Raw genomic sequence first — 15,985 nt, forward strand, 5'->3', positions numbered from 1 at the left:
GATCGACCTGTCATTCTTAATACTGAAGAGTATCGTAGTATAAATGAAATACATGCTCACTTTGTTTGATTGGTCGTACATTGTTTCGTGAATGCTTTAGTTTAAACTCTGATGATGTGGGTAGATATCGATAAAATATTTTAAGTGTATGGACGCAACTGCTTTATCTGATTGATAATTTTCGAGTTAGGATCTCAAGCTGTAATTGAGGCAAGTTTTTCGCTGTGTTGAGGAAATTTGGGAAAACCAGTTCTCGGTAGTGACGTTAAGGCAAAGGATTTCAAAAGATCGGCTAGAAGAAATCATTCCATGGCGTTTGATTTGATTGAAGAGAAAAGAATTTCCGAGTCAAATCCCTAAAGAAGGTGGATAAGGAATATTCGATCTTTCGAAAGATGTTGTTGCGAAATTGTAGTTACTTGGCGGTAATATCTCAGTTATCAAAGATGTCGTTGCTAGATTATGTTGAAGTTAGCAAATCGTTTTGATAAAAGCAGGTGTTTGTAGAATAAATGATTGTGATGCATAATAATTTTAATAACTTCTGCTAATGTCAATGCTAATGTTCCACACTTTGCTTATTGCCTTTGTTAAACTTTTTCGGTTATTTTGCTGGTACTTACTTCACCTCTGTGGTAATGCCACGAAGGGGCTGCAAGACAAAGAACAACATACACAATCTCCTTGTGTGACGTTGGCATTTGAAGCTCCTCAACTGATATGAAAATCATCTTTTTAATCACAACCATGAACCATCGGCTAAGTAATTCACTTTTAAAATCACTATTTCTAAAAGTGGATGATGGTATGATGAAAGGTTTGTAATCAGGGATGATAAAGATGGCCGTAAAGATGACAGTGAAGTGAATGATTTCACAAATGTGATAAATTTTAAAATCTGAATGAATAATTCGAGATGTCATACAAATCGTTTCAACTCATTCCCCAGGGATCAACATGTCATTGGAGGAAGCTGCCATATTGGTGTTCCAAGCAAAAGAATTTCATTAGAATATTTTTCAATTAGTACACCAACATGGCAGCAATGACGTTGGATGAAAACGATCTTTGTACATTTATTTAACATGTGGTCGTCAAAGTTGCTTCGTGCATGTTTGCGGGCATGAATTTTGTAAAGGTCAATCGCCCTCTTATGGCATTTTTCCTAAAAACAACTTTAGCAAAACACGGGAAAACTAAAAGCAGGATAGCCAACAGTCTGGACTACATCCCGTGTTTTATTCATCTCTACAATGAACTTCGTTATTTGTACAAAGTCAATTTGTCAATTTATCCACATTTCTCATGCCTTGCTTTACAAAAGACAATTTTTGCTATTATTCGTGAGTTATCAGTTATTTAATGAGAAGCTTTTCGTCTTGAGAGAAGAATTTTTATCAGATTATTTTTATTTTGATGGCTATTTAAACTACAAATTAAACATAAATGCAGTAAACCAAGTCATTAATCACATAATTTTGGTCAACAACAACTTGCTCGTAATGCAACTCGTCTTTGCATGTTGTCAATCACATTTTTTCCTAACTTTGATCGTTAAGCTCTACAAAAAAAAAATGGCTCAGGAGTCGGGAAGCTATGTACGTTCGGAAGCTTCCAATTTTTAGATTGTGAGCATTTTTTGAGGTTTGATAAAAAATTGAATACATGGTTTATACAGATGTGCCAACTTTTCAATGAGGGTGACATGATGTAGTTAAAGAAAAAGAAAATCGAATCAAATATCAAAAAATTTATTACACCAGTTTAACTATTGTGAATTACCACATAGTTAGCATGGCACACACACAACTTTTCGAAGCCCCTGCGGTTGTATGTATTGTTTTACATGCAAGTGTTTATTAAATATTTCTGGGCTTGTTTTCTTGTTGTACCGACAGAAAATCCCAGAAGAAAAGAGGTGTCTGCTCGAAATATCAACGTGTATGTAAGAAGAACCAAACCTAGTCAATGATATGAGCTTGAGAGTATTTTCCAAAATGTTTTTGTGAATCGATTTAATGCCTTTTGTTCATGTTTTGTACTCCAAATTTTTGGGCTAAGTTATTGGTTGAAAGAACGATTGTTGGCAATGCATTCAGCAGCTTTACCAGTCAATGTTATGTTTTTAAACATAAAAATATAACAACCATCGCCAGCAAGACTTCACTAAAGTGCATCCGTTATCAAAGAAAGGGTTGTCTAATAAGGATGAGGATATTATGTACATTGTCATTGTTAAGAAGAAAGATTTTCAGCATTTTGGTATAAATCATATTATATGATGCAAATGACCAGCTTTCAAAATTCGAACAGCTAGCCCACTGCAGGGCGTTCGTAGCGAGTAGAATGAGACTTATTTATTAAACTCAGGATTTGAACAGAGTTATTTTCCAGAATGCAGTCTATGTTTAAGGTTTTAGCATGTTTGTAGATTCCGGGGACTCTGTAGCATGTGCATAAAAAACTGAAGGAAGTCACGGTCCATTCCTATCTCGAAATACGTTTTTCTAAACAAAATTAAAATCGACTAAAACAGAACATCTCTCCTTGTACCCAGTGCATGGTGTTTCATATGTCGTTATATTTTATAACTGTTTGGGACTCTTACAATTCATTGACTTGTTATCAATTAGGATCATGGGATTGAGACGAAAATCTTCACGGCCATAATTAAAGATAAGTTAGGTGAGCCAGCTGGTAAAGGCTGTTGAGTCTTCAGTGGTCTGGGGACAAGTAAGATGATTACATGAATCTTAATTTTTTTTAAATGGAAACATCGCTTTTAAATGTTGGTTAAATGTTAGCAATAATATAAATAAATATTTACGAAATGAACTTACATGAAAATAGTTTTATAACCATTAAGCTAGTTAAGTAAAGGAGAAATACATTTTTATAGGTTTTATTATCTGTGGATTTTACAATGATTCACAGTTTGTTTATCATCAACCATTCAGGGTGAGTCGGTAGTGACAATATGTATTGGTTTTATGTTTGTTTGTTTTCAAAGCTCTTCTGTTGGTTTTGTACGTATCAGCTTGTGATTATTGTGAGAAGTACTTTACAATTATTTGAATGAGGTAAAATGAGATTAGTTTCAGTAAGATATTAAAGGAAAGTCTGAACAATGTCAGAAGCCAGTGAAGGTAGATTATGAGAAGTATCATGTGACAGGATTAATACCCAGAAAAAATAAAGAATGTCATAAAAATCGTGAGATATTACCTGATATCTGTAATTTCAATAGTGTTGAAGTCAGTTAGATGATGCCATTTTGATGATTTCAGCTTCCTCAATTGTTTAGTTATCACAACTTTACACCAAATGGGTTACTGTGAGTCACTAGGTCATATGATGTTTTTCATGTACATTTAGGGATATATTTCTGGAAAAACATTGGAGAAGTGTTTTGGGACGCTCTGTTTGTGATTATTTCTTTGAAGCCCAAGGAAAGGTAAATGAATATATATGTAAATTGTTGTTTGTGCTTGTTTGGTTGAGAAGTTTTAAGGTACTTTCATCAACGGTTTTCATGTTATATTTGTCTGACAAAAATGCTCCTAAACAAATTAAATATCATCTTTTATGTTCAGGCTACTTCTCCAGAAGACATTCCTCCTGTAATTGCAACAGGATTCAGTTATCTCATCAGTATATTTCGCCATGATCTCTTCTTTGTTTCTGTTGTTGAAAATGAAGGTTTGTGTTTATATTAAGGTTACTTAATGTTTTAATAATGTTTATTTTTAATCAATTGCCTCTAATGCAATCAAGACATTGATTGCTAGTTTTACATTAAAAAGTATGCATTACATTGCAAAGAAGTGTTATCACTCAATAAAAGGCATTGCATTAGGCATTCTTTGTGGTAGATAAAAATAATTTAGCCTTCATATCATCAACATGTGGTGAGCACTTTCATGATTATTATTACTGATGAATTGAAAACATTCCTTTCCAGTTCCACCTTTGTTTGTGATTGAATTTCTTCATCGAGTCGTTGACTTGATCAAAGAATATTTCTCTGACTGTACTGAAACAATCATTAAAGAAAATTGTGTCATTGTATATGAGGTTTGAGATTAGTATATTTTGTAGAGAATCCAGCTGTTTCATGAATGAATTTCAATTTTTTTCTGTTGTGTGTGTTGTAAAATATGATGTTATATCTTTATATTCTTCAGTTATTGGAAGAGATGTTGGATAATGGATTCCCTCTTGCTACAGAGTCAAATGTCCTTAAAGAGTTGATAAGACCTCCTAGTATAGTTAGAAATGTTGTTAATAAAGTGACTGGAGATAGCAAGTAAGAACCTTCCTTATAGTAAACATATGAGCCATGTTTTTATGTAGTGATCTATATGTTGTTCATATAAGGATCAGATATAAATGTAAAGCAAATCCGTAAAACCACTAAACATTTCTATATTTGCATTGTTTTTTATATGCAACTTACTACAATATTTAGTTAAATTTGTTTTAGTTTACACATTTATGATCATTCTACATATAATTTAAGTTAAATATTTCATATTTTCCTAGTATGAGCAGTCATCTCCCAACTGGTCAATTGTCCAATGTTCCATGGAGGAGAACTGGTGTAAAATATGCAAATAATGAGGTATGTAGTTATATTCACACTGTTCCATTAAGAAATTTGAAAGAAAATCTATTTTTATGCTTTTTTTATTGTAATGTGATGAATGAACTTTTTTCTTTTATGAATTAGTTGTAATAAATATTGCTAATTAGTTGTTAGTTCTAATTATTCATAATTACTTCCAATTAATTCTAACTATCACAAATTAGTCCTAAGTATTTCTAATTAATTCTATTCATGTTATAGATTTATTTTGATGTAGCCGAAAGCATTGATGCCATCATTGATAAACAGGTAACAACATTATAATACTGTGGATTTCTTGTTCCTTTTGTGGAAAATGTATGACAAAAATATGTTTGTTGTTTTTGTTTGATGGTAAATTAAAACTAAGGACATGTACGAACTGAAAACTTATGGCATGTTTAAATTCCTAAAATTTTCTGTTTTGTGTAGGGCTCCTCAACATGTGTTTTACAAATCCTCGTATCATTGAAGATGTCAGTTTTCATCCTTGTCTTCGCTTCAGAAGATGGAGGTACATAAGTGTGAATGTTGAATATGGATTGTCTCTCATTGAAGTCAACACAAATTATTCTTAATATGACTAATAACAATTGTCCTTTAACAATGAACACTTTCTTTCAATCATGCACTAAAACCGCGTTTGAACGCGACTACTTCAAATGTCTGTGTATTTTAGTCTGAACGAATTTTGTCATTCGTCTCCCCGGATGGTCGTTTTCGTTAATATCATATAACGTGACAACCGGGTGGTTGTTTTAGCTGTTATATTTTCATGATGAAATTGTTTAATTGATGGTATTTTTTTGTTTTTTGTTTAGAGTAAATATGCTACCATTGTTTGCAAAGCCTCGTGTCTTGTTTCAAGAGGTTTATCAACTGTTGAAATTATTTTAAAATATTTGTTTTTTATTGATTGAAATAAATTAAAGTGTTTGACTTTGCTGCGTTTGAATTCTTACGACTGTTCAAAACATTGATTCGATGATCGTCTTTTTCTTGGTTGTTTCAGGGTGGAAGTGGAAGATTTGAATTGTCGATAAGTTCAAAACCAGTTATGGGTAAAAATGTAAGTATTTATAATCATGTCAATTTATTAAACTGCTGTTGCATTTTCTTCCATTTATAAACTTAAAGATATAACCTAAACTAGTCCATTTTTTCATACGTATTATCTCAAAGCATTTTGTATAAAACTAACTATATCGTCCTAACTTCATCATACCAAGTCAAATATTGTATACATTAACTTTTTCAAAGCCTTTTCACTCATTGTTTCCATGTTTTATTTAGATCGAGAATGTTATCGTGACTGTTTCATTTCCTAAACAAGTTCTCAACCTTAACTTGACTACAAACGGTAAAAACACTCATAAAATATTAATCATTACAGTCCGATGTTTCATTGCTCTTCATTGACGTTTCCCATCAACATTTATGACTTGTGTTCCATGTTTTCAGTTGGTACCTATTCATTTGATCCAATCAAAAAAGAGCTTTCATGGGAGGTAGGTTCATGAAGAAATTGTCACGATCACGTGGTTATGTGAATCTAACGTTACGTTAAACAATTTTAGATCGGTAAAATACAATCTCAGACATCGTCACCTAACATGAAAGGAAATGTAAGTAAAACTTGTTTTTTATTTTGCTTTTTGCTTGTCTCAGTTCATTTACAGACGTCTTGTCATGTTTTTCAAGAAAATATTTTCCATTTTTTCGCATACAAAGCAAGATTTCCCTTCACAACATTTTTTGCTCACGAAGTAAAGTAAGGTCGATCTTCCCAGTAACCATTCCTTTGTCACAAATTAAGGTCGATCTTGCCAGTAACCATTCCTTGGTCACAAAGTAAGGTCGATCTTCCCAGTAACCATTCCTTGGTCACAAAGTAAGGTCGATCTTCCCAGTAACCATTCCTTGGTCACAAAGTAAGGTCGATCTTCCCAGTAACCATTCCTTGGTCACAAAGTAAGGTCGATATTCCCAGTAACCATTCCTTGGTCACAAAGTAAGGTCGATCTTGCCAGTAACCATTCCTTGGTCACAAAGTAAGGTCGATATTCCCAGTAACCATTCCTTGGTCACAAAGTAAGGTCGATCTTGCCAGTAACCATTCCTTGGTCACAAAGTAAGGTCGATATTCCCAGTAACCATTCCTTGGTCACAAAGTAAGGTCGATATTCCCAGTAACCATTCCTTGGTCACAAAGTAAGGTCGATCTTCACAGTAACCATTCCTTGGTCACAAAGTAAGGTCGATATTCCCAGTAACCATTCCTTGGTCACAAAGTAAGGTCGATATTCCCAGTAACCATTCCTTGGTCACAAAGTAAGGTCGATCTTCCCAGTAACCATTCCTTGGTCACAAAGTAAGGTCGATCTTCACAGGTCGCTATCACTGTAGTTATATTCTTAAATTGTATTCTCTTTTCTGATAATTGGTAGTATCCCCCTTCCACTTTGGTATTCACGTTTAAAGATCTGATTTCCTACCATAGTTAAACAACGTGGTGATGTGAGAATCGCTCTGTTCTTTTTATGAAACTGCTCTCGTTTCATTTCGTCTTATGTTATTTGTCGTCAAATTCTTGCTGTATGTTGGTTTTCTGTAATTTACTGCTTCTTATCATAATCTTTGTTTATTTTTCTTGTTTTTTTTTATGAAAAGAATTAGTGCATATCTCCATAATCTTTTAATTTCTTTCCTTTTGTCTAAGTTCCAATGTTTATATTTCAGAATCTTTAAAAAGCGATGTTCCACCTTCGTAAGAAACACCAACTGAATTCGTAAGTGGTTTTTTACTGAGTAACGCATATAAAACCAGTTATAATTGGATGATATACTAAAATAATTCCCAAACCAAACGTTCTCTATGATACAAAGTTAACATAACTTCCCTCAGACATGATTTATTTATCAATACTCCTTAATCATAAACATGCAACAGCCTGCAACAGTACCATCATAAATTTGTAGAAACCTGTCTCCCTTTCGCCTTCTTTCATCTTTTCTTTAGTCAAATTTCAAAATAAATTCATTTGCCGCTTTGGGATTGAAAGTCGGTAGACGGGGAGTAGGGACAGTTTGCGTGGTTTGTTGTGTATGTAGGGGTACACTTTGCATGGTTTGATGTGTATGTAGGGGTGCACTTTGCATGGTTTGTTGTGTATGTGGGGGTACACTTTGCATGATTTGATGTGTATATAGGGGTACACTTTGCATTGTTTGTTGTGTATGTAGGGGTACACTTTGCATGGTTTGATGTGTATGTAGGGGTACACTTTGCATGGTTTGTTGTACAAATTGGTCTTCATTTTAATCTTGAACAGATGAGTTGAGTCCAACTAATGTTATATGGTTTCTGATGTAATTTAGAACTACAAGCTATGAAAGGAGTCAAGACACAACAGCTTGACGGTATAAGATAAGAACATAAAATTTTGTTGAATAAAAGCACAACACAACATTTACGCGTGGTTAACAATTCGCGATTCTCCTTCCTTATCCTTCGACAGAACAAATTTTGATTAGCTTTCGAAAAGATAATTCAAGCTGTTGTTTTTTTTCAACATGTATGCATGCTTGACAAAAAAAAATGTATCGTCTACTGGGACTGCAGTGGCAATTGAACTTTACCATGGAAGAAAAATGCAAAGTTGTGAATGCAATCTTCAACTACATTGAACGAATAAATTGCTTCAACCCAGCAATACTGTGCACGCAAAAAAGTTATGTTATATTGCAGCACGTTATATTCAGAGAAAAATTTCACTTGGAGCAACTGTGCAGTGACTGTGAGTGCAATGTACAATATTAAAAAGGGAACCGTTCTAAATGTAGAAGGGAGGAAAAATCTGACTTGTTAAAGTTATTTGTAGTTTTTAGTACAAAATGGGAATCAAGCTTTAGAGTTTCTTTACATTTTGCCAAAAAATTTAGCATGGTTTGGATTCTTGCTATTTTTCTAGTGTTACATGGCTGCCTAAAGCATATGTAGTTGCTGGTCCGAACAAGAAGTTGGCATTCCACTATTCAACGTTGCTTCAATTCTTTCCGTTTTTCTGGTGTTACTTGGGTACTTACAGCGTATGGATTTGCTAAACGTATGTAAATTTTGATTCTCGTTTATAATACATAGCGTTCCCAAGTTGCAATTGGGTATTGTTTCTAAGTTTTTAAGAGATTTTTTGATCAAAATTCTATTTGTTGTCAACATTTCTAATTATGTTCTTCCTGAAAACGAATTTCTGTCTGCGGAAACTGATCATTCAGTATTATCAACTTGCTGCTTCATTCACAAAAAATGCTAAACGATCATACGAGGCAGCTGCATGGCAGTTTTGAATATCATATGATTTTTACAATGTTTTATTGAATTTTTAATTTCAGGGAATTTGATAGGTAGTCTTGACGGTCATTATGGATTTACCTGCAAACATTGGCTCATAGATCCTGCCTATAGAGATTTTATCTCGTTTGAGAGGAAGAGAGTTTTAGAGAAAAGTCGCATTAAAAAGTAAGTTTTCCAGTTAAATCGCAACATTAATTGTAAATTTGAACATGTTTAGTAAATTTCAAAATATATCAGTGACACAATAAAATTTTAGTGAGCCTGGGGGAACATAAAATACTCGCGATCTGATATCATTTAAAAGACAATTTCAAAAATTGTGAGTTTTTTAGCAATCAAATGTTTTTAATGCCCTTCCTCTCTCACTTGACTCGCATTTCTGGAACTATTACTGTTATCGCACGCTAGTCGTGTTTACTCCTGCTCTTTGAAATGAGCAGGACAGCCCATACAAATAGTTGAAATAAACTGCGCTTCTATCGCATAATATTCCGGTGCCTGCTTCTTATTGGCATTTTAATACTTAGTACGACTTTTACTGGTTAGTACTGCCATTTGATATAAGTAGACCACCGACCAACGCTTATAAGTGTAAAGTAATTACTAAAAAAATACTTTCATAAAATACTTTCATTAACTTTCATAAAATAAATAACAAATAGTAAATTTGAAAGAAAAGTTTACAAAGTTAGTCAGAATAGCTGCAGTACATAACAAACCTTCCTTACTCTGCTAACAACAGTGAAATTATTGAAATAGCATAATATCTGAAAGCATTTATTCGTTCTAAAAATTAGGAACTGAGCACTCTAGCTACATGCAGTTAAAGTAACTAAAAAATACAGCGTCTTCAATATGTTGAAAGTATGTTATAACTTATAACGAAGTAATGATTCTTACTGTTAAAATGTATGAGAAAATTTTCTTTTCTGTTTTGTGTTCCTGCGTTCTAAACAAACTTTGAAAACATCTCATGTTAAGCTTTTTTGCATCGGGATTCTAGTTTTTTCTATTCCGACAATAATACTTGTAAATTTTCCATATATTTATTCACTCTACGCAGCTTGCTGAGATAACACTCAAAATAATCTTTTTATCAGTGTATTTCCTGCTGTGATCTTTTTAAATAGATGATATTGCAAAACAGGTATTCGACACAGAATCCAGAGCAAAGTAATTTATGATCCCATGTATATGATTAGTCAATTTTTAGTCTTATTTATATCTTATGGTATGGAAGTTTCATCGTAGTTAATGTTGGTGCACCAAAGTTATCAATTATATTTTTATGATATTTAGAGGCAAATCATGACGACAACTTCCATAAACTTCTAGACAAAAGTAAGAATATTAAAGCTGACGTTCACAAGGCTCTCCAAAGGTAATTTTTCTTTCATGGGATATCGATTATGTATGTTGACCTGTGCATGTCGGAACATTAAGAAAAATAGTTTTTGGGCAATATATAGTTATCATTTCTTGTTTAAGTTGGTCGTGGCTTAGTGGGAAGTATGGAATAGCTCGCCCAAACAAGAAGATGCTGTTTTCTCATTTGTATGTCACAGTTGATTTTGAGAAAGAAAATTCGGAGGCTGCTATCAAAAATGAGATCGATGAAAAGTTAAAATGGAAAGCATCGAAATACATTGAATTACGATCTAAACCATTGAAAGAAGCAAAGTTTCGAATGCTGTCTAAAATTATAGCGGAAAGAACCGAGGGTAGTTTTGGAACATTGACAATGTTCTGCCTTAAGAATGATATGTACTATGCCTTGACCTGTGCTCATGTGGGTTTTGTCAATAATTTGGATGACCGTCAATAATTTGGATGACTGTCAACAAGACTTTTGTGGCGGAGTCCAATTTATGGAAATCCAAGAATCTCTAAATGCCACAGTTAACGAAGAAAGCATGGAATACTTTTACAATGGACAACCGATTGTCCATGTTCCGGATCAAACGAGAGTGGTGTCTAATGAAGAAGTCAATATTATGTACATCGTCATTGGTAGGGAGGAAGACTTTCAGGAGCTTGCTGTAAATAATCAGATGACTCTCAATTTAGATTTGGATATGCAGTGCCATACAGGCCCTCACCACCTGCATTGCATGTGAAACATCCAACTCCAATGTTCTCAAAAGACATCTGAATCGACTACACATCAATCCAAATGCTTTTTCGACAATTCTTCGTGCTTGTGAAAGTCTATAGTTAAAAATTTTCTCATCACCTATTGCAGTCTGGTGTGGATATGGCTTCATTAGATTTTCATTCAAAGCAAATGCCTCATCTCCAAGCAGAAAGTAAGGTATAGGCAATAATGTTTCTCTTAGTTCTTCAGCTTGTGGGAAATAGCATGTCTTGCATATGTTTTTAAGGTGACTGTCTTTAAAAATTCCTCCATCTGACTGGTTGCCATGGGCTCCAAGATCAAATGAGATGAATTTAGCATTTGCATCTGCAAGAGGACTATGCTAAAATGTTTTTTATAGTTAAAGTACTCAGACGCTGAGTTTGGAGGTGCACGCAAATTGATATGTTTACCATCAATGTTGCCAACTGCATGGGGAAAGTGCCATTTGCATAAATTCATCAGCAATGTGTAACCATTGTTGCTTTGTTGTGGGTGGCTTTAAATATTCTTCCTTCAGCACATTATACAAAGCTTCACAGACCTCAGGTAAAATTTTTGAAATAGATGAAACTGATATTCTGAAACTGTACATCAAATCTTTATATGAGCATCCTGATGCTAAGAACTTTAATGTTACACACAAGCGATCATGAACAGATATAGCATCTCTCATAGTGGTGTTTTTCTTTGCAATGAATGGTGTTAGCTTTTCACATAGCTCATCAAACAAAATGGAATCCATCTTTAAAAGTAGTAAAGATTATAATTTGTAAATAAAAGTAACGAAAATAAGAAAATTTCATTATTAAAAAAGGAACGTAAAATTTGAATTGATTGTAAAATCCACTGACTAGCTTAATTTTGAAGAGTGCATGAATAAAAAGACTATCACATTTCTTAACCTACCGAAATAAATTTCTAAATACATCATGGTCAGTCACTCGGATCTCTGGAATTAAATTTTGTGCTAACCCTTGTGCGTATCGGCGCTGCGCAGTTTTCCACGATTTTACCCACCATCGTCGTGACTTTCGTTTTTTTTTCATTTCGTGCACCATTAGAGATGTAATAATAGCTACTGCTTGAAGTTTTTCGGCCTTGGTCAGCGCCATTTTTGCACAAACATTGCATTAAAAGTACGTCGTAAAATAAAGTATGGACATGTAACTGTTCATTATAACAATGGGCGAAATACATCAATCGCCATGCGAACAGATATATTTACATATATTTTGTGTCGTTTACACGGTCAAATGTATTTGTCGCATAAAAATTGTCATGTTAAAATTGCTCGTGTAAACGGGCCTATAAAGAGAGAAAACTGCGTGTCAGTGTTCAGTTTAAATACTAATGATTGAAATTTCTAAATAAACATGGCAATTTATTAAACGTTTCTATTTCAGGGAATTTCATTGGTAGACGACCGTCGTCATGGATTTACCTGCAAACGTTTGTTCATAAATCTCGACACTTGCTAAGTTACATCATTTGGCAGGAACACGTTTTACAACGAAGACAAATTTGAAAAGTAAGTTTTATCAATAAATATCGACTTAAGAAGAATTATAGGATATACAAAATACTCTAGTTTAACTTTAGAGACATAGTAAAAATATGAAATGCTCATGGTTTAGAATAAGTCTTTCTTATTTCCTCCGCCAAGTGTTTATTCGTTTTTTAATTTGATATGACAAAACAGACGATACATGAACAATTTTATTCATATGGCTTTGAATTGGTCATTGGAAATGTATTGCATTCCCATAATTTTCTTAAGACGAACATCGTCCATCAAAAAGGGCATTTTCACAACTTTAAACCGCCATAAAAATGGAATAATTTGATCAAATCAAAAACTTTTTTACTGATACGCTAGAAATCGCACTTAAATTTAATATCGCCAATGATATATGGCCATTGAGTTCTATAAGACCTGGAGGGAAACGTCAACAAAATTACTATAAATTATTAGCGCACGGCCTCGTGGTCAAAAACATAACGGATTTTGGTTGTCAAAGTCAGCGGAAAGACGCGGGCTCATAAAATAAAAATTTTTTCGCCTACCCGGATTTGACCACCACAATTGCGATTATATAAAATAGCAATGCCAAGCACAAAAACTTTTATCAATAAGAAAAGTGTTATGTCAGAGAAGCCAATGCACTTTAATTTAAGAAATCGTATTTTCAATGGGAAAGTAATGTAGTTCTGTTCAGTAGTAGATCCATGGTTTTCAATGACTATCCAGTTTCTAATATCTTCGCTCAAAACAGAACCAGCAACATGATTATAGAATTTCTGAATTTCGTTCTTTTGCTTTCTTAGTTCAAGATAATTTCTTCATAAGCTCTCATTAGATTTATCAGAATATCACAATACTTTATAAGACACCCAGAATCAATCCTACCAAAAAAAACTAAAAAAAATTACATACCTACTTATAATATATTTCCAGTTGACTTAAGTCGTAGGGGTAAGCTAACTTTTTCTAACTCCTTTTTGGACATTTTAACTAAGATTTACCCATCTATTCAAGAAAGACAGTTGCACCAAGCTGTTCACAAACAGTCCAAAACACAAGTATTGCCCATGGGATTATGCGTTAAAGCTTAACAACACATTGACAGTGTAAAGAATGCCGTTTGATATTTCTAATATAGCTAAAGCATTACTTGACAAAATATACGTTATTTTACCATAGATTTTCCTCATTTAAATGTGTGTGTCTATTTCACAAAAACCTGAAGCATTATTTTCAATATTTATGCTTACGGTATCGTGGTTGTTTTCGCTGGTTGTCATTAATATAAGCAGTAAAAACAATCCAGGTTCCAGAGGGAGTGAATGTTAAAAATTTTTCTCAAAGTGGAAGTTTTGACAACCAAAAACTGCCTTTACCGCCATGTTTTTGACTATGGGGTCCAGGCACCTTTTCCCCTCCAGGTCTTATAGAACCCAATGTATATGGCCCGTAGATGTAAAATTTGTTTATGTAGCACATAAATATCGTAAAATCACATGTAAGGCACTATCAAACATGAATAGCCAGGCGTTGTGTATAGTATGATGTCGTTGTATACACAAACACAAAAAATACAATTATTTCTTAATTGATATAAATTATTTGAAAGAATCCAAACAATTCATTTTATATAAAGCTGTAAAACTACATGTGTGGTGTCTCAAACATGATGAGTATTGCATCTACATCAGGACCTAGTAAGTAATGGAATTTTATATGCAAATATTTACACAAACGTAATCTTTAGTGTCTTTTGAAATGTTAAGTACAAACAAGAATGCAATGTAACCTTTGAGATTCGTTTATATCTTCCTTATTCACATGGTCAAAAATGTGAGATGTAATGAAAAGTGAAATAACTCAGCAAGTATTCCTTCTATCATGCTATGATGTATTAACCGTGTTATGTAATATATTAATTTCCAGCTTCTTACGAAAAGATGTCTTCGCCATCTCCCATGAGTGACAACGACTATGACGACATTGATAAAACTCCTTCTACAGCAGTACTTGGTAAGAAATTGTACTTTGTTAGCAAACATTTGCACAAACATCTTTGCATTTTCTTGAAAAGTCAAACACAAACAATTGAGAGTCGTTTATATCATGCGTATCATTCATACGTTTGTAAAGGGTCAGATAAGAGAGTTTAAAAATTTGTCATCATGCTGTAATGTTATTTAATTGCATTGCAAAAAATTAATTTGATTTATCTATTAGATGATAATAACAGTAAAGACATGATTGGTGTTTCGCCTTCCACATCAAAACCTGGTAAGCAAAAGAATTTTGTTAAAAAACATTTGCCCAAACATTTCAATGTTTTTCAACGCTAAATACAAACAATAATTTATAACCTAATAAATTAATTTTAAAAGGTATCGTTATATGTAGCCAACAAACTTTGTTATCATAGAAATTTGATCAATATGTATAGAAAGTGAAAACTGGCTATGATGCTAAAAGTGAAATGTGAAAACCATCATGATCAACGTGTCAGTTGCATGTATACGTTACACGTACACAAATGAATTTAAATAGAATATTGTTGAAAACATCCTTTTAAAACATATTATTTGATTATTGATAGCCAATAAAAGCCAATAATTCTGGTCAAAAACTCAAGCTTTTCAGAAGGTAACCTTAAAAACATTAGGTTCTTTAATTCTCCGAACTCTTTTCACCTCGACAGATGCTTTCATCTTTGATTTTTCAATCTCAATGTTTCCGCATTTAAAGGGAAAGATCCTGACATTAACTTTTCCATTCACAAGAATTGAAAATTATTTAGCAGTGGAAAAATCAGAAAGCGAGCTGACGCCATTTCTAAAGTTAACGAGAGTAAATTAAGTGTGGAAACAAGGTGTTGATAACTTTTATGAGGAACATTCAGTCTAAACGTCCCTCAACGTCTTTTGAACTAAATATCTCTCATCTGTGTGTTTGGGAGCAGGAAATACGCTGTTAATACAAAAAACTGAAACAAAGGCAAACATGTTGTTATACTATTATGTTATTATTTAGTAGCTAAATATAAAATTTAGTTCACCTTAACGGGCAAAGCGGTGTAGGTATTTCAAATCTTGTCTAATAGCCACATTTTCTTGATGTGCGTGTAATTAGAAAATTAAATTGCTTCTTGATATATTGATTTATTCCTTTCTAAATAGTCTACTTTACTTTTTAATTGAAGAATTGCTGTCTCGACCATGGAAATGTTATGATAAATCAATAATGCATCAGCAAAAGTTCAGAATGATGGAGGAATATGGGCAGAAAAATCCAAGAAAAGTTAAACTTGTAAATGGTGTATGGGTTATTTGTTCTGAAGAGTTTTTGCTTGGTAAA

General features: G+C 33.3%; 2 protein-coding genes across 6 annotated transcripts in view; both read left to right on the forward strand.

Annotated features, from left to right (window-relative positions):
* LOC124437966 (AP-3 complex subunit mu-1-like) overlaps window positions 1–6,238 on the forward strand; it is a 74,764-nt gene extending 68,526 nt beyond the window's left edge. For 3 of the 5 annotated variants that reach the window (XM_046987958.1, XM_046987960.1, XM_046987961.1), the window contains 11 exons: window positions 3,594–3,699; window positions 3,962–4,074; window positions 4,185–4,306; window positions 4,543–4,621; window positions 4,847–4,894; window positions 5,057–5,138; window positions 5,446–5,494; window positions 5,637–5,693; window positions 5,918–5,984; window positions 6,086–6,132; window positions 6,202–6,238. In XM_046987958.1, coding sequence (XP_046843914.1) covers window positions 3,594–3,699; window positions 3,962–4,074; window positions 4,185–4,306; window positions 4,543–4,621; window positions 4,847–4,894; window positions 5,057–5,138; window positions 5,446–5,450 — 555 coding nt within the window. In that variant the 3' untranslated portion in view covers window positions 5,451–5,494; window positions 5,637–5,693; window positions 5,918–5,984; window positions 6,086–6,132; window positions 6,202–6,238. Of the gene's footprint in view, window positions 1–2,775; window positions 2,959–3,375; window positions 3,455–3,593; window positions 3,700–3,961; window positions 4,075–4,184; window positions 4,307–4,542; window positions 4,622–4,846; window positions 4,895–5,056; window positions 5,139–5,445; window positions 5,495–5,636; window positions 5,694–5,917; window positions 5,985–6,085; window positions 6,133–6,201 lie in introns of those variants that run through there. The other 2 variants (XM_046987962.1, XM_046987959.1) reach the window with 2 other exon arrangements.
* The window catches only part of LOC124437985, a 92,259-nt gene that overhangs the window by 49,701 nt on the left and 26,573 nt on the right, over window positions 1–15,985 (forward strand). The gene's annotated exons all lie outside the window — the stretch shown is intronic.

This window comes from Xenia sp. Carnegie-2017, unplaced genomic scaffold, assembly GCF_021976095.1.
Source record: "Xenia sp. Carnegie-2017 unplaced genomic scaffold, XeniaSp_v1 HiC_scaffold_19, whole genome shotgun sequence".
NCBI classification, from domain to species: Eukaryota; Metazoa; Cnidaria; class Anthozoa; order Malacalcyonacea; family Xeniidae; genus Xenia; species Xenia sp. Carnegie-2017.